Genomic DNA, 19,505 nt, shown 5'->3' with positions numbered 1-19,505 from the left:
TCAGATTCGTATTTTGGCAGTGCTTCAAAAGAACATCAAAATTAGCTGACAAATATTACAGACACCATGCTTACTATTGTAGGACAATGGGAACAAGTACTTGTGTTTGGGATATGGCTTGATTTGGATTCCTGGTTGATGAGAAAGATTCCGTTTGGAGGTCCATGTTAATGTGTAAGCAGAATAACTCCGGGGGAACTGGCTGTGTCTGGAATCAGAGGTTGCATCATTTGAGGGGTTAGTAATTGGAAAATCATGCTCATGGACAATAAACTAAATAAAATAAGAAGAAATGCAGACACATACTGAATGGGGAACCCCACTAAACAGTTTTGCTTGTTTCTCATCAATTTCAGGTAGCCATCTTACCAGCAGAGATACTATATTTGCCTTCCCCCCAACCCAGGTCAGATCAGAAACAGCTAAGTGATGGAGAGTGGAAATGAGAAAATGTGAATGTTGCAGCCCAGCTTGTGTCTCATGTTTTCCTTCTGCTGACTTCTCTGTCCTGGTTCTGCTTTAAAGGGCTGTTCTCCACTTGGACCTGGTTCAAAATTGCCAATATATATGTAACTTCCTTGCAGTTTTCCTTCCTGCCTTCCCCTCTAAGCCTCCTGGCAAATGCAACATGACTGATTTTGGTCATTGTAGTTCTGCACGATTGAAATTCACCTAGACTCTACTGTGTAAAAGTGTTTATCAGTTAAAAGTCTGGATTCTGTGGTCATTGCATGCCCTGCCTGTTCACAAAGGGAGATTCCTGTTCTGCCTTCTAGATCGATCCAGCCACAAAGCAACCAAATCAATATGGAGAAACCCAAATTCTAAACCCTGCAAACTCTTAAAGAAAACCTGTAGCTTATAGAGGGTTAGTATTTCAGTTATTCTCATCTGATTCCTTCTTGGGAAACATCCCTGTACATGTATTAAAAATGAGATAAATGCTACCTGATAGGTAGTCCACAGTGAGGAAAGCAGAACCTGTCGCTCCCCCTCTTCGTGGAGGAACGACACAGGACCCTGCGCTGTTCTTTTGTCTGCTCGGCCCTCCCCGGGTTTGCTGCTGGTTCTTCCCGGGTTGGCTACTATCCCTTCCACCTCCGTGGAAGGGCAGTTCCCCCTGGCCGCATTCCCCACTTCCGCAGGGGAGCGGCACACCGCCGGCCGGCTTTCTCGGGGGCTGCACAGGTGTTCCTTCAGCTAGATGTTCCCCTTAGATGTTACCCATAGATGTTCCCGGTGCATGCCGTCTCTCTCCTCCTTTATAGTCCTTCTCTGCCAATCCCAACTCGGCTGCCCACACGCCGAGTATGCTGCTCTCCTCCAATCAGGAGCAAGTCCTACAGTTTATTGGTTGAACTGGAGGCAGCTGTGCAGAAGCTGTTTACTTCTCTCCCAGCGCCATATTGTGGGAGAGCAGATGCATAGAATAAGTCTTCATTCCAGTAACTCAGTCTAGTCTGGATTGCTCCCCACAGAACCTGATTTTGAAAGGAATATGTGACAATAGAATGAGGGATTGAGCCTTTTTGCCCTCTTTCTGGTCTCCCTTTTTCTTCTGCTTGGTCCATAAGTTCAGCCATACCTAATAGCTTCCTGGAGAAACACTCACTGCATGTGGGATGAATGGGCTGTTGCTAAGCATTTGGGTGTAAACCTGTCAGGCAAGAGCATTTCCTATGACATTATTCTAAGAAACAGCAGTGGTGAAGGAGTGAGTAACAGGGGAGGTATGGGAAGATGAGGTGCAGCATAATGAATTGAGGGAAAGAGGTGTTAGCCCTGAGGCATTGTAGAGATTGCAGGGTTAAAGTCTGTCTGATACTCAGTCATCAGACATCTAATCTGTAGGCTTTCCTTTCTGTAGTAGAACAAGGAATACCCAGAGATCCAGCCAGATGGATCTCAGGTTATCGGTGTCTCGTCAAGCAAGAGTGATTTGCTGGTCATGTACTGTAGGGGTCCAGAACTTTTGTACTCAGAATGGCTTTGAAAACTTTAATGACTAATAAGTGCCTATGGCATCATTAATTTTAGTTCTGCATTTCTGGACCAGTGCAAATCAAAAGGTTACATAATCCAATGGGGGAGAACCAAGAGAATTTATAAAGAAGAGATGGAGTAAAATTTGTAATTTAGGCGTATTTAGTGCTGCTCCAGGCATAGTACTGTTTATTTAAAAATAGAAAAGGAACACTTTTTGATGAAGGTAGAAGTTTGTGAAACCTGAATATTAAGGTTCAAAGCATAGTCTGTTACTCCTTGTTCCTCATCCATCTGAGAATCTCCACATTTTTGGCTCTAATCATCCAGAACAATCTGAAGTTAAGTGATATTTGATAAATGTATTCTCAATAGTTTGAGTGCATAGAGAGTGAGAGAATGACCATGCCTGGGCGTGAAGACAGGAAGAACACACGTTTGTAAGGATGAAATACTACCCATAGGAATTCCAGTTTTCTGGAATGATTATTATCATTCTCATTTTTATCGGAATATTTCAAATTATTTCTCCTTGTTTCTGCCACTCACCACACTGTGGAAAATCACCATCGTTTCTGTGTTGCTGTGTTTCCACAGTGCCTGCCCCAGTATAACATTCTTAACCATTGATTTGATAAAATTATAAAATGAATTTTACAAAATGCATTTACAGTAAGACATACACACAGACATTTTCCTTTCTCTTTTTTTTTTTTTAAGTTTAGCTCCCACATATAAGGGAGAACATGTGATATTTGTCTTTCTGGGTCCATCTTATTTCACTCAACATGAAGTCCATCAGTTGTGTCCATTTTGCTACAAAGGTGGAATTTCATTCTTTTTTATAGCTCTGTAATATTCCATTGTGTTTGTATACTGGATTTTCTTTATCCATTCATCTCATAATGGACACCTTGGTTGGTTCCAGATTTTGGCTGTTGTGAACATGGCTGCTATAAACATGGTGGTGCAGGTGTATCTCTGATACATTGCGTTCAAGACTGTCGGGTATATACCCAGTAGTGGGATTGCTGGATCATAAGGCAAGTCTATTTCTAGTGTTTTAAGAAATCTGTGCACTGTTTACCACAGTGGCTGTACTAGTTTACATTCCCACCAGTAGTGTATAAGCATTCCCTTTTGTCCACATCCTTGCCAGCATTTGTTACTCTCCATGTTCTGGATTTTAGCTATTCTGACAAGAATGAAATAATATCTCATTGTGATTTTGATTGCGTTTCCTTGATAGCTAGTGATATTGCGCATATTTTCATGTATTTGTTGGTTATTTGTATTTCTTCTTTTGGGAACTGTCTATTGAAGTCTTTTGTCCATTTCTCAACTGGATTGGTTCTTTTTGTGTGTTGAGTTTTTAAAGTTGCTGATATATTCTGGATATTAATCCTTTGTCAGATAGGTGATTGGCAAATATTTTTCCCATTCTGATGGATGTTTCTTGACACTTGATCATTTCCTTTGCTGTGCAAAAGCTTCTGATTTTGATACAGTCTGATTTGTTTAGTTTTCTTTTGTTGCCCATGCTTTAGGGGTCTTGTCCAAGAAGTTGTGCCCTATACCAACATCTTGCAGTGTTTCAATTTCATAGTCTCAGATTTTAAATTTAGGTCTTTGATCCATCTTGAGTTGATTTTTTTCCTGTACCATCAAGTAAACTGTGCAAGTAAAACAAAATAAAATGTTTTCTCAAACACAGGCAAAGTCAACTGTATTCCAACTACTGCTTGGCTAACAGCAAATGAATGCTATTATTACAGTTTCAAAGATGAAAGTTATACATCTTAGAGGTGATGAAATATACTATACTTTCATCATAATCTCATTTAGATATGTAAAAAACATGTAATATTGTTTCTGCTTTCTGAAAACTGGAGATTTTTCCTCCTATGTTTAATACCTTGTCAACCTTTACAGGTAGGCCATTTATATTTAACAAGCATATGTATGTAGCTTGATTTTAAAGTAATCATCTGATTTAATTGTGTTGTATCCATTACTATTTATTTTTTTTTTTTGGCCAATTCCATTTGTTGATTTTTTTTTAAAAGAAATATGCTTAGCCCTTGAAGATTTTGTGAAATTTTCAACTTCTTTATTTTTATGTAACAGTTTTTCTTTTATATTGATATGTCCTGTTATTAAGTGCATAAATGTTGTATACATGTTTTTTAAGTTTTGTTGTGCTTGATTTTACATTGATATATCGGATTCCTTTTTGATGACAGTACAAATACATAAAATATTCTTTTACTTACATAAAATATTATTTCCAGTTTTTGTTCTATGTTTATTATTTTTAGTTTGTTTTGGAAACTATGAATTTGATTATCTTTGTTTTGTAAAATAAGATTCTACATTTTAAATGAGAATTATAACATACAATAGATATATGATTACAGATGTGATTGGATATACTTTCTGTTTACCATTTTGTTATGTCTGAAGCATTGAATAAATTAGATGCCATTTTTGTCCTTGTGCATTTTACTGTATAATATGCAATATTTTAAATAATACTTTACTTTTTATATATCATGTTACAAGTGAAAAGTACTTTCTCATGTACTGTTTTGTTTGTTCTCCAAAAGCAAATATTCTCCTCTCTCTTTATTCTTCTCTGAGGCTGTTGCCATCTCTGTTAGTAAGGATGGGACCTTAGTCATAGGGAGCTATGACAATTTGGTCTCTAGAATCCATTCTTCAATTCTTTAAAACCATGAAGTAAAACCTGCACAGGCCAGCACCACAGCTCACTAGGCTAATCCTCCGCCTGTGGCGCTGGCACACAGGGTTCTAGTCCCCATCGGGGCGCCGGATTCTATCCCGGTTGCACCTCTTCCAGTCCAGCTCTCTGCTGTGGCCAGGGAGTGCAGTAGAGGATGGCCCAAGTGCTTGGGCCCTGCACCCCATGGGAGACCAGGAGGAAGCACCTGGCTCCTGGCTTCAGATCAGCGCAGCGGGATGTCTGTAGCGGCCATTTGGGAGGTGAACCAACGGAAGGAAGACCTTTCTCTCTGTCTCTTTCTCTCTCTCTCTCCCTAACTCTGCCTGTCCAAAAAAAAAAAACAAACCAACCTGCACAGACACTCAGGAAGAACTCTGTGGAATTTGCTGCATCATATTTTAGTGCTATTTTTAGAGTCACCCAATGTAAAATTCTTTCTATGTTATTCATATAGTTCCTTCTTCTCTTTGTTTTTTTTTTGTTTGTTTGTTTGTTTGTTTTTTTTGACAGGCAGAGTGGATAGTGAGAGGGAGAGACAGAGAGAAAGGTCTTCCTTTTGCCGTTGGTTCACCCTCCAATGGCCGCCACGGCTGGCGCGCTGCGGCCGGCACACCGCGCTGATCCGAAGCCAGGAGCCAGGTGCTTCTCCTGGTCTCCCATGGGGTGTAGGGCCCAAGCACTTGGGCCATCCTCCACTGCCTTCCTGGGCCACAGCAGAGAGCTGGCCTGGAAGAAGGGCAACCGGGAAAGAATCCGGCGCCCCGACCAGGACTAGAACCCGGTGTGCTGGCGCCACTAGGTGGAGGATTAGCCTATTAAGGCGCGGCGCCGACCCCTTCTTCTCTTTGTTTGACATTTTGCTTGGACCAGAGAGACAGTAATTTCAAAACATAGTTTTTGATCTCATGGAGCTTGACTTTGATTTTGAAGTGAAGCACTTTGGGTATAGTCCCTGATCACGGTGATTTTGTCTCAGAAACTAAGAGCAGTTCTTTGGTCTCATTTTTGTTCTCCTTGTCCTTCAATTGGCTAACCTCGTTCACTTCTGCTCATGCCTCACTTAGAAGTAACTTCTTCCAGAAGCCTGAAATCTCTAGACCACACTGTGTTCCTCCTGCCATGCATTTTGAATATTACCCAGAACTGCACACCAATACTTTACTAGTTACTAGCATGTCTGCCCCCTGCCCCAAGTTGTCTCTGATTCATTCAATTCTGTGTCCTTGATGACTACCACAGGGCCTGGAAGATGGTACGGACCCAAACAGTCCAAGCTGAATGTGCGTAGGCTGCATTCTGCTCTGTTTTCAGCAGTAACCATCTGGCATGCAGTACATACTCAACAGTGGAATCTAAACTGTTGTCACAGGGGCTACAGCAAAGCTATTGCATCTGCTGTAGAAGTTATAATTCCTCAGTAATTCAGGCCAGATAATGTGGCACAAATAAATTCATTGGTTTTTTTTTCAGACTTACTAAGTGTTTCAGTGTTACCAATTTTATAGTATCCTCCAATTTGAGAAGAAAAATTTGAAGAGCCCTGAAAGTTCCATTTAATTTATAATATAAATGGAAAAAGCATTAAGATCAGAACATATAGTTGTGGACAAATTGAACTTGCTTTATTGAAAATCAGAATGGCTTAAGGTATTACTTAAGAATATTCTTTTTAACTTGTATCTGGATGTGTTTGTCTTAATTGATAAAATTGCAACCATTTCTGTTTGATAAAGTGTGTTTGCTCAAATATGTTCAAGAGTTCTGGAAACCTAAAATTATTTTTTATGAATATAGTTATTAAAACATTACAACCAATAATTAATTTTAATAGCCTAATATATTTACATACTTTTTCTTTTTTTTTTTTACATACTTTTTCATCTATCAAATAATCATACCCTCACGGAGGAAGCAGTAGATAATTGAAATTATAATTGCATTGGCTAATTGTGTGTGCTTGTTTTTTAATTAAAGTATAAGTGTACATATATAAATTTTTAAGGGAGAAAATTAGACATGTATTATGGACATGTATTCCTTCTGATATATAGATATGTTGAACATAAAACCTAAAGGTAAAGATCATTGAATTATGGTTAAAAATAAGGAGTGGAGAACATGCAGCTACATATACTAAAAAAAAAATCTACCCACTTGTCTTGTATTCGCTTTGTTCAGAAGGTAATGGTGACTTTGAAGTAGAAAAATATTGATTCATCATGTTATAGCCAGAGGGATATTAATACATTTTCCCCCTTTTCCTCCTAGCACACTGATTTATGTCAGTACATGGACAAGCACCCTGGGGGGCTGCATCCAGAGAATGTGAAGGTAGGAAAAGAGCTTTTTTAAGCTAATAGTTCACATTTTCATGTACTTTTTTAACAACCAAATTCTTAACATCTCTACCGTGTGTGTGTGTGTGTGTGTGTGTGTGTGTGTGTAAATTTTTGGGTAAAGAGAAGTAATATCAAAGTAACCCGCAGCCATTGCTTCCATTTAGCATTAGAAACCATGTCTTAACATTAGATGTATTCACTGGAACCTTGTTGTCTAGACCCTAGCCTGTTCTCTCTTCATGAAGAAACACCTGCCAGCAGTGAGTGAGATGTACTTTAATCCACTTTATACTCTTTAAAGGGAGTCTCAGGTATATATCCTTGATTTCAATGTAAAGCATCTTTCTGATCCAAGGCAGTGTTGTGGGGGCTCAAAATGTGTATTTTTCATTTGTGTGTACAAACATATAAAAAGCATTGTACTTCATACTGATCTTTTTTCGTTGTTTTTACCAGAAATTTGATTAGTATGTGTCAAAAGAACTAAGATTTCCTAACATTCAACCTTGCATCCCACCTTTGGAAATTGTTCCAAAATTTTGAGCTTAAAACTGGAGAATCTTTCTTGGCATGTGTTTGGGAATTAGAAGACACCAAATTTATACCTGAGGGCTTAACAATGTGCTTATATTTGGTAATTTGGTAACTACAGTCAAGGTCCAGAGAACCCGTTGAATGTTGTCCATGTACTAGAAGTAAAATTATTGATACTCAATTTTCCCCACACATTATCAACACTATTCTTTGTGACATGTTTTTTCTTTTTTTTATTTAATAAATGTGAATTTACAAAGTACAACTTTTGTATTATTGTGGCTCCTCCCCCACCTCCCTCCTTCCCGCAGTCCTCCCCTCCCCCACTCCCTCTCCCATCCCGCCCTTCATTTTCAATTACCTTCATATACAGAAGATCAACTTAGTATACACTAAGCAAGGATTTCAACAGGCCGCACTCACACAACTGCACAAGGTATAGGGTATTGTTCGACTAGTAGTGTTGTCTTTAAGTTTCATAGTAAAACACATTTAGGACAGAGATCCTACGTGGGGAGCCTGTACCCAGTGACTCCCGTTGTTGATTTAACAATTGGCACTCTTATTTATGACGTCAGCAATCACCCGAGGCTCTTGCCATGAACTGTCTAGGCTATGGAAGCCCCTTGAGTTCACCAACTCTGAACTTGTTTAGTCAAGGCCGTATCACAGTAGAGGTTCCTTCCTCCCTTCAGAGAAAGGCACCTCTCTCCTTGATGGCCTGTTCCTTCTGCTGGGGTCTTGTTCACTGGGATCTTTGATTTAGGTTGTTTTTGCCACCATGTCATGGCTTTCCATGCCTGTGAGACTCCCATGGGCCTTTTAGCCAGATCCGAAGCCCCAAGGGTTGATTCTGAGGCCAGAGTGCTGTTTGGGGCGTTTGCTATTCTATGAGTCTGCTGTGTGTGTGACATGTTTTTTCTTTTGTATATTTTCCTTGTAGATTTTAGACACACCCACGCCCCCCCACATTTTTTATTTTTTCCTTATAAAAATAATGTATAATATTACCGTGCACATATTTTTACTTAAAATATATTAAGTATATCCTTTAGAGTCAATATATGGATGTGTACTCAGTCCTTCTAATAACTGCGTATTATTCCATATTATGATTAAACTGTAGTTTTCAACTTTGCTAACTTGTGGATCTTTCTTTCTAGACTATTTATATTACAAATGATTCTACAGTTAATGTCAGTATAAAAGTTTTATACTCTTATTTCTCTTGGATGTTTAGTTAATAAGCAGAGTTAATAAGTTAATAAGACAGAGGCACAGTCTCTGCATTAATGAATTTAGAACATTTGCTCACAAAATTGTAAATTGCAGAACTGTTTCCTTCTACTTTCCTTCTACTTTCAAGAGCATTCATTGTAATCAGTCATTGTAGTTTTTCCTGTTCTGTTGAGCAAAAATTTGAATGTTTTTAGTGTTGGCAGTTGTTTGACTACCAGTGACATTGAATGTCTTTTCATGTATTTCCTGACAGTTACAGTTCTGCTTATATAAAAGTTACCTGTTCTTACATATTGTCAATTTTGCATTGGCTTAAATTTTTTTCCTAATAAATAATAGCTGGTTTGTAATATTTTTTACATCAACAATGAGGATTTTATGGTGGTGAGTTAGATTCTTCAGTTTAAAAATATAAGAATGTATAGAAACACTGGCAAAATATTGTTTTTTAAATAAATAATTGAATTGATACTAATAGCCTTGCTTTCCCATGGATCTCCTTCCTTGTTATGGTTTTATTGATATATTTCTCTTATTTAAACATTTTTTACTATGCATTTTTCTTAAAAATCTACATTCTTCACCATGAATGGTTCTGTCATAGTTAGATTGGGGTAGGAACTTTAACAGATGAAAATTCTTGTTCTGTTAATCTTGCAATGTTCAAGTCTTACTTTAAAGATTAATATTATAGCATGGGCATAATTTTGTCCTTTACAATAAAAAAAATCTCAAATTCTCTCCTATGTACATTCTCATGTTCTCTTCTTAAGGTTGATTGGGTTCAAAATCCACACTAGAGTACATTCTTATTTTTGCAGGCACTCTGTCCCTGGGAATCTGCAGAGCCTAGCTAGAAAGACCTTTAGTTCTGGGGAACCCAGATGTGTACCAGCCACTCAGGAAATCATCAGCTCTTAGGAGCAAACTGACTTCCTTTTGAATTTAGTGATGGGATTCGGGTTAAAGAACTGACTGTGCCTTTTTAAAGAACCATGATGTTGCTGGGTTTTTAAGATCCTTATTCAGTTTCCTCACCTACCCTCTGTGTGTCATTAGTTATGGGAAAGTATTGATGGAAAAGTTTACTGGTGAAAGAAAGCAAGGAAGGTCGTTCCACAAAGCATCTCTGTATGATGTGTGTTCAGGCCAATGCCACTGGTGATTTTTGTCATGTTTGTACTGTTATGTTCTCATTCTTCCATCACATTTTGTCACTCCCCCACTCGCGGAGGAATGACACCGGACCCTGAGCTGTTCTCTTTCCCCGGCCCTTCCCGGGTTTGCTGCCCCCCCCCCCCCGGCCTCCGCAGAGGGGCGGCACCCCCACTGCTTTCCCCGCTTCTGCGGAGGAGCAGCACACCACCGGCCGGCTCTCTCAGGGGTTCCTCAGATGTTCCTCCTGCATGTTGTCTCTCTCCTCCTTTATAGTCCTCTTCCACCAATCCCAACTCTGCTGGCTTTCTCTCCCCACGCGCTGAGCACGCTGCTCTCCTCCAATCAGGGGCAGGATCAGCTCCTGCAGCTTGTTAGTCGAATTGGTGAGGCAGCTGTGTGGAAGTTGTTTACTCCCTCTCAGCGCCATATGCTGGGAGATCAGATGCGTAGACTTAGTCTTAGCAGTTCCAGTAGTTTAGTCTAGTCTCAGTAATCTCAGTATTTGTCCTCAGTATTTATTTGTCCACAGTCTTAGTACTTATTTGTCTCCTGGGCGATGGGCCCTGCCATGTTACGGGAGACGGGCCCTGCTCCCCACAACATTTTATTTTGCCTTATTTTCTGATGCTCGTGTGGACATGGATCTCCAGGCTGCTGTTTGTCAGCGCAGCTTCATTCCTTGGAACTGCATTACAGCATTTCCTATCCAGGTTTCACATGTATTCTTTTATCTCAAGGCCGTTTATCATATTTCAAGTGCTTAGTGTTTGCTGCCTCTTCCAAGTCCAGGTGTGGCAGTAAACAAGGTTTGGTACTTCCAGAGTTGGTGCCTGCTAGGACATGGTGAGAAACTTAATGGTGAATGGAATGTGTAGTCAGCATAGAAATGAGGTTGAAAGAATTTGATGTGACACCTGCAGTGAGTCCAGGTCTTAGTTACGTAAGCAGGAATTATTTCTATTTGCAAGTTGTCTAATGTGGTCACAGATTGATGCCCTACTTCATATTTTGCCTCTAGAAGAATTTGATGTGATTTATTTAATCTTAAATCTTTTTGAATAAATGAAAGGCAGCAGCATATATTGATCCATCGGTACAGTTTTCTCCAGAGAAAGTGAAATCTTTGGCTCCTTGAGGATTTTCCATTATGTACTGAGCAGTCTTAATTCTTGGAATATTTGAGATACAAGAAATTTCAGTAATCATCTAAGAGGGCTCCAAATTAAACTCCACAGGGTAGTCAATGCAGGTAGCTTTAGTAAATAAAAATACCTAATAAATAAATAAATAAATAAATAATATTCACCTCCTAGATGAGAATCACACTTTAAAATTCTGTTAAATAGGAAAAGTGGGCATTTGTTCAGACTCACAGGTGAGCGTCACCAACCGTGACGCACAGTGCCCTGGCTCTCCCTGCAGTCCTGAAGGGCGTAGCCCCCCACCTGGATACTTGCCGCAAACCTGGCCTGCAGCTCTGCTGCAATTCTTCAGCCTGCCTGCCTTCACCGCACCTCACTTGGCCAGCAGCAGAGGGCAAACAAGTTAGCTGCAGCTTTTTTAACCTCCCAGAGTGAGAGGGGGGCTTGCCGGGTTGAGCAGTGGTGGGGAGGAGGGAAAACTTGAAAGAAGACAGCGTCTTCAGAAGACAGGTGTCACGCCTCAGAGCAGAAGATCCTGAGTCTCATATGAAGAATCAGAACAGTCAGTCCAGGACAGACCTCCAGAATCCAGGAAACTCCCTGCTAGAAATCCCAGATGACTAATCGTTACGTAGCTTAGAAAGGCAAGTTTACTTGCACTGATCAGCTAGGGAAAGATAGTGATGGCAACTGCAAACAAAATGGTCAATAATAGTCCTAGAGAACTAAAAGCATCCACAAAATTAGCATGCTTTGTTATTTTTAAAAATCGGAATTTGTAGAACACAAAGGATGCCTTGGAAATTAAAAATCAGATGGGGCCAGCATTGTGACTTAACCAGTAAAGCTGCTGCCTTTGATGCTGGCGTTCCTTGTGGGTGCCAGTTCAAGTCCTGGCTATTTTGCTTCCAATCCAGCTCTGCTAGTGCACCTGGGAAAGCAGCAGAAGAGTGGCCTAAGTTCTTGGCCCCTGCACCCAGGTGGGAGACCCGAATGACGCTCCTGGCTTCAGCCTGGCCCAGCCCTGGCCATTGTGGCCATTTGGGTAGTGAATCAGCAGATGGATGTCTCTCTCTCTCTCTTTCTCTCTCTCTCTCTCTCTGTAATTCTTTCAAATAAATAAAATAAATCTTTTTTAAAAAAAACAGTAAAAAACTGAAAGATAAAAAAATTGCAAAAAGTAATAGAGCAAAAAATTGGAAGATGGAAAATATGAAAGGAAGTGTTAATAAGTTAGAGATCCAGTCCAGGGAATCCAGCAACCAAATAATTGGGGGGTTGAGGGGGAGAGAGGGAATCAGTAAAGTAGTAAACATTATGCTGAACATTCTACAGATGTGAAAGGCATGCATTTGTAGATTAACAGGAGCTCTTAAATGCCCAATATAATCAAAATAGACTGACAATAATTTTCGTTATTTGAACACTGGATTCAAAGAAAAGTTCTCCATATGAAAGAGGTTCACTATACTGGACTTAGAATTACAGTGGCAACAAGTACAATAGTATTCCAACAGCTAGTGGAAAGGAGAGAACAGCACATCATTGGCTTGAAAAAAAAATTTTTTTTTGGACAGGCAGAGTGGACAGTGAGAGAGAGACAGAGACAGAGAGAAAGGTCTTCCTTTGCCGTTGGTTCATCCAACAATGGCCGCTGCAGCCTGCCCGCTGCGGCCAGCGCATCGCGCTCATCCGAAGGCAGGAGCCAGGCGCTTCTCCTGGTCTCCCATGGGGTGCAGGGCCCAAGGACTTGGGCCATCCTCCACTGCACTCCTGGGGCACAGCAGAGAGCTGGACTGGAAGAGGGGCAACCGGGACAGAATCTGGCGCCCGGATCGGAACTAGAACCCAGTGTGCCGGCGCCGCTAGGCGGAGGATTAGCCTATTGAGCCATGGTGCCGGCAAAAATTCAAACATAAAATCGCTTTCAACCTGTAATTCTCTTCAAACTGTCAATGAAGTTCGAAGGTAAAAATCATCATTCTCAGATGTGCAAGGACTTGAAAATCTTGCCAACCTGAGATCAATGCTTAGGAAGCTACTTGAACATGCACTTCACTAAAACTAAGGAAATAAACCAAGGAAGAGGAAACAAATAAAGTGGATGCAGAGCCCATCACAGCAGAGAGCCGAAGGAAAGCCCTGAGGATGTCATCAGGCTTAGGAAAGTAACCTGGCAATCCAGAGGCGTCTGAAATCTCCAGGAGAGACTCCATGCAGGCAGTAACACTGTGATACAGAACGCTTGCTGTGCTTGAGCAGGTTTATAAGGTCTGGTACGGAATTCACTATGACCACAAAGCCTAACTAAACAGAACTCAATGGGCCAATAGTAAAAGTTTTAAATCATCAGTATCACCCGGAAAAACACGGAGGGATAAAATTATTCATAGTAAACCTTATGGCTCAGATAGGAATTGCGTTGACATGATTATAATTACGTATGGGATGTTGATATAATGAACACAAAACATCTCCTTCAGTGATGCTGCTGCAGCCAAGTTCATGCCAGGATTCGCACCCTGGAGCCATGGTCCAATGCAGCCTCCACATTTCGTAGAAAATAAACATCAGGATCATTGAGATGAAATACTTGTTAAATGGCATTTTTTTTAACTTTTATTTAATGAATATAAATTTCCAAAGTACGACTTATGGATTACAATGGCTTCCCCCCTATACCGTTCCTCCCACCCACAACCCTCCCCTGTCTCACTCCCTCTCCCCTTCCATTCACATCAAGATTCATTTTCGATTATCTTAATATACAGAAGATCAGCTTAGTATACTTTAAGTAAAGATTTCAACAGTTTGCTCCCACACAGAAGCATAAAGTGAAAAATAATAGATGATTTTTTTTAAATGATGATGAGATCAGATCAGACCTATTGTCATGTTTAATCCCAGTGAGAGTCAAGTTGGGAATTGATAATTTCTTTCTTTCTTTTTTTTTTTTTTACAGAAGATCAGTTTAGTATACATTAAGTAAAGATTTCAACAGTTTGCACCCCCATAGAAACACAAAGTGAAATATATTGTTTGAGTACTCGTTATAGCATTAAAGCTCAATGCACAGCACATTAAGGACAGAGATCCTACATGAGGAGTAAGTGCACAGTGACTCCTGTTGTTGACTTTACCAATTGACACTCCTGTCTATGGCATCAGTAATCTCCCCATGCTCCAGTCATGAGTTTCCAAGGCTATGGAAGCCCTCTGAGTTCTCCGACTCTTATCTTGTTTAGACAAGGTCATAGTCAAAGTGGAGGTTCTCTCCTCCCTTCAGAGAAAGGTACCTCCTTCTTTGATGACCTGTTCTTTCCACTGGGATCTCACTCACAGAGATCTTTTGCCAGAGTGTCTTGGCTTTCCATGCCTGAAATACTCTCATGGGCTTTTCAGCCAGATCTGAATGCCTTTAGGGCTGATTCTGAGGCCAGAGTGCTGTTTAGGACATCTGCCATTCTATGAGTCTGCTGAGTATCTCGCTTCCCATGTTGGATCACTCTCCCCTTTATTTATTCTATTGGTTAGTGTTAGCAGGTACTAGACTTGTTTATGTGCTCCCTTTGACTCTTAGTCCTTTCATTATGATCAATTGTGAACTGAAATTGATCACTTGGACTAGTGAGATGGCATTGGTACATGCCACCTTGATGGGATTGAATTGGAATCCCCTGGTATGTTTCTAACTCTACCATTTGGGGCAAGTCAGCTTGAGCATGTCCCAAATTATACATCTCTTCCCTCTCTTATTCCCACTCTTATGTTTAACAGGGATCCCATTTCAGTTAATTTTCAACACTTAAGAATAACTGTGTATTAATTACAGAATTAAACCAGTCATATTAAGTAGAACAGACAAAAAAACTACTAAGAGGGATAATGTATTAAGTTGTTCATTAACAGTCAGGGCTATGCTGATCAAGTCACCGTTTCCCATAGTGTCCATTTCACTTCAACAGGTTTCCTTTTTGGTGTTCAGTCAGTTGTCACCGATCAGGGAGAACATATGGTATTTGTCCCTTTGGGACTGGCTTATTTCACTCAGCATGATGTGTTCCAGATTCCTCCATTTTGTTGCAAATGACTGGATTTCGTTGTTTCTTACTGCAGTATAGTATTCTAAAGAGTACATATCCCATAATTTCTTTATCCAGTCTACCGTTGATGGGCATTTAGGTTGGTTCCAGGTCTTAGCTATTGTGAATTGAGCTGCAGTAAACATTAGGGTGCAGGCCACTTTTTTGTTTGCCAATTTAAATTCCTTTGGGTAAATTCCAAGGAGTGGGATGGCTGGGTCGAACGGTAGGGTTATCTTCAGGTTTCTGAGGAATCTCCAGACTGACTTCCATAGTGGCTTGACCAGTTTGCATTCCCACCAACAGTGGGTTAGTGTCCCTTTTTCCCCACATCCTCGCCAGCATCTGTTGTTGGTAGATTTCTGCATGTGAGCCATTCTAACCGGGGTGAGGTGAAACCTCATTGTGGTTTTGATTTGCATTTCCCTGATTGCTAATGACCTTGAACATTTTTTCATGTGCCTGTTGGCCATTTGGATTTCCTCTTTTGAAAAATGTCTATTGAGGTCCTTGGCCCATGTCTTAAGTGGGTTGTTGTTTGTTTTGTTTTTGTGGAGTTTCTTGATCTCTTTGTAGATTCTGGTTATTAACCCTTTATCTGTTGCATAGTTTGCAAATATTTTTTCCCATTCTGTCGGTTGTCTCTTCACTCTCCTGACTGTTTCTTTTGCAGTACAGAAACTTCTCAATTTGATGCAATCCCAATAGTTGATTTTGGCTTTGACTGCCTGTGCCTCCCGGGTCTTTTCCAGAAGTTCTTTGCCTGTGCCAATATCTTGAAGAGTTTCTCCAATGTTCTCTAATAACTTGATGGTGTCAGGTCGTAGATCTAGTTCTTTAATCCATGTTGAGTGGATTTTTGTGTAAGGTGTAAGGTAGGGGTCTTGCTTCATGCTTCTGCACGTGGAAATCCAATTTTCCCAGCACCATTTATTGAATAGACTGTCTTTGCTCCAGGAATTAGTTTTAGATCCTTGATCAAATATAAGTTGGCTGCAGATGTTTGAGTTGATTTCTGGTGTTTCAATTCTGTTCCATTGGTCTATCCATCTGTTTCTGTACCAGTACCATGCTGTTTTGATTACAACTGCCCTGTAGTATGTCCTGAAATCTGGTATTGTGATGCCTCCGGCTTTGTTTTTGTTGTACAAGATTGCTTTAGCTATTCGAGGTCTCTTGTGCTTCCATGTGAATTTCAGCACCATTTTTTCCAGATCTGAGAAGAAGGTCTTCGGTGTCTTGATTGGTATTGCATTGAATCTATAAATTGCTTTTGGGAGAATGGACATTTTGATGATATTGATTCTTCCAATCCATGAGCATGGAAGATTTTTCCATTTCTTGGTATCCTCTTCTATTTCTTTCTTTAAGGTTTTGTAATTTTCATCGTAGAGATCTTTAACGTCCTTGGCTAAGTTTATTCCAAGGTATTTGATTGTTTTTGTAGCTATTGTGAATGGGATTGATCTTAGAAGTTCTTCCTCAGCCATGGCATTGTCTGTGTATACAAAGGCTGTTGATTTTTGTGCATTGATTTTATACCCTGCTACTTTGCCAAACTCTTCTATGAGTTCCAATAGTCTCTTAGTAGAGTTCTTTGGGTCCCCTAAATAAAGAATCATGCCATCTGCAAAGAGGGATAGTTTGACTTCTTCCTTCCCAATTTGTATCCTTTAATTTCTTTTTCTTGCCTAATAGCTCTGGCTAGAACCTCCAGAACTATATTGAATAGCAGTGGTGAGGCCGGCGCCGCGGCTCACTAGGCTAATCCTCCGCCTAGCGGCGCCGGCACACCGGGTTCTAGTCCCGGTCGGGGCGCCGGATTCTGTCCCGGTTGCCCCTCTTCCAGGCCAGCCCTCTGCTGTGGCCCGGGAGTGCAGTGGAGGATGGCCCAGGTGCTTGGGCCCTGCACCCCATGGGAGACCAGGAAAAGCACCTGGCTCCTGGCTCCTGCCATCGGATCAGCGCGGTGCGCCGGTCGCATCGCGCTGGCCGCGGCGGCCATTGGAGGGTGAACCAACGGCAAAGGAAGACCTTTCTCTCTGTCTCTCTCTCTCTCACTGTCCACTCTGCCTGTTAAAAAAAAAAAAAAAAAAAAAAAAAAAAATGAATAGCAGTGGTGAGAGTGGACATCCCTGTCTGGTACCAGATCTCAGTGGAAATGCTTCCAACTTTTCTCCATTCAATAGGATGTTGGCTGTGGGTTTTTCATAGATTGCTTTGATTGTATTGAGGAATGTTCCTTCCAAACCCAGTTTGCTTAGAGTTTTCATCATGAACGGGTGTTGTGTTTTATCAAATGCTTTCTCGGCATCTATTGAGAGAATCATATGGTTTTTCTTCTGCAGTCTGTTAATGTGGTGTATCACATTGATTGTCTTGCACACATTAAACCATCCCTGCATACCAGGGATAAATCCCACTTGGTCTGGGTGGATGATCTTTCTGATGTGTTGTTGCATTCTATTGGCGAGAATTTTATTGAGGATTTTTGCATCTATGTTCATCAGGGATATTGATCTGTAATTCTCTTTCAGTGCTGCATCTTTTTCCAGCTTAGGAATTAAGGTGATGCTGGCTTCATAGAAAGAATTTGGGAGGATTCCCTCTTCTTCGATTGTTCTGAATAGTTTGAGAAGAATTGGAGTCAGTTCTTCTTTAAATGTCTGGTAGAATTCAGCAGTGAATCCATCTGGTCCTGGGCTTTTCTTTGTTGGGAGGGCCTTTATTACTGTTTCAATTTCTGTCTCAGTTATGGGTCTGTTTAGGTTTTCGATGTCTTCCTGGTTCAATTTAGGTAGGTTGCATGTGTCCAGGAATCTATCCATTTCTGATAGGTTTCCCTGTTTGCTGGCATACAAGTCCTTGTAGTAATTTCTGATGATTCTTTTTATTGCTGTGGTGTCTGTTGTTACATTTCCTTTTTCATCTCTGATTTTATTGATTTGGGTCTTTTCTCTTCTTTTTTTAGTTAGTTGGGCCAATGGGCTGTCAATTTTGTTTATTTTTTCAAAAAACCAGCTCCTCGTTTGGCTGATTTTTTATAATGTTTTTCTTGATTCAATCCTGTTGATTTCTTCTCTGATTTTAATTATTTCTCTTCTCCTACTAGATTTGGGTCTGGTTTGCTGTAGGTTTTCTAGATCCTTGAGGTGAATTGAAAGCTCATCTATTTGGTGCCTTTCCAATTTCTTGATGTAGGCACCTATTGATATAAACTTTCCTCTTAACACTGCTTTTGCTGCGTCCCATAAGTTTTGGTATGTTGTGCTGTTATCCTCATTTACTTCCAGAAAATTTTTGATTTCTCTTTTGATTTCTTCTATGACCCATTGTTCATTCAGGAGCATGTTGTTCAATCTCCATGTGTTTGCGTATGCTCTAGGGATTCCTGAGTTGCTAATTTCCAACTGCATTCCTTTATGGTCTGAGAAGCTGCATGGTATGATTCTAATTCTTTTGAATTTGCTGAGACTTGCTTTATGACCTAGTATGTGGTCAGTCCTAGAGAAGGTTCCATGTACTGCTGAGAAGAATGTAAAATCTTTAGCTGTAGGATTGAAAGTTCTGTATATATCTGTTAGATCCATTTGGGCTATAGTGTCGTTTAAATCTACTGTATCCTTGTTGATCTTCTGTCCTCTTGATCTGTCTATTTCTGAGAGTGGAGTATTGAAGTCCCCCAGTACTATTGTATTGGTGTCTAAATCTCCCTTTAAGTCCGTTAATAAATCTTTTAGATAAACTGGTGCCCTGTAGTTAGGTGCATATACATTGATAATTGTTATATCTTCTTGTTGTATTGATCCCTTAATCATTATATAGTGCCCCTCTTTGTCTCTCTTAACAGTTTTTGTGGTAAAGTTTATGTTGTCCGATATTAAGATGGCTACGCCCGCTCTTTTTTCATTTCTGTTGGCATGGTATATCTTTTTCCAGCCTTTCACTTTCAGTCTGTATGGATCTTTGTTGGAAAGATGTGTTTCTTGTAAGCAGCAAATAGATGGGTTTTGTTCCTTAACCCAATCAGCCAATCGGTGTCTTTTTACTGGACAGTTCAGGCCATTCACGTTCAATGTGACTAATGATAAGTGGTAACTTTGCCCTGCCATTTGCCAAAGATAAGTTCTAATATATGCTTTGAATTCCCTGTGATCTTTTGCTGTGAGGTTTCCTTCCTTGGTTTCCTTCCTTTACCTTCTTTCATATTGATGACCGTGTTTCTGTGTTTCTGTGTGGAACACATCTTTAAGCATCTTTTGCAGGGCTGGACGAGTGGCAACAA

The 19,505-nt window shown here is 40.4% G+C and overlaps 1 protein-coding gene across 6 annotated transcripts in view; it reads left to right on the top strand.

Annotated features, from left to right (window-relative positions):
• The window catches only part of CDK14 (cyclin dependent kinase 14), a 724,945-nt gene that overhangs the window by 397,411 nt on the left and 308,029 nt on the right, over positions 1–19,505 (top strand). For all 6 annotated transcript variants that reach the window (XM_070058421.2, XM_008261493.5, XM_051852767.3 and 3 more), the window contains one exon: positions 6,995–7,057. In XM_070058421.2, the coding sequence (XP_069914522.1) occupies positions 6,995–7,057 (63 nt within the window). The remainder of the gene's footprint in view (positions 1–6,994; positions 7,058–19,505) is intronic.

Source organism: Oryctolagus cuniculus, chromosome 16, assembly GCF_051225735.1.
Source record: "Oryctolagus cuniculus isolate XC-2025 breed Fujian yellow rabbit chromosome 16, ASM5122573v1, whole genome shotgun sequence".
Taxonomy (NCBI): domain Eukaryota; kingdom Metazoa; phylum Chordata; class Mammalia; order Lagomorpha; family Leporidae; genus Oryctolagus; species Oryctolagus cuniculus.
The sequence above is the reverse complement of the archived record's forward strand: the minus strand, read 5'-3'. Positions and strand labels throughout refer to the sequence as shown.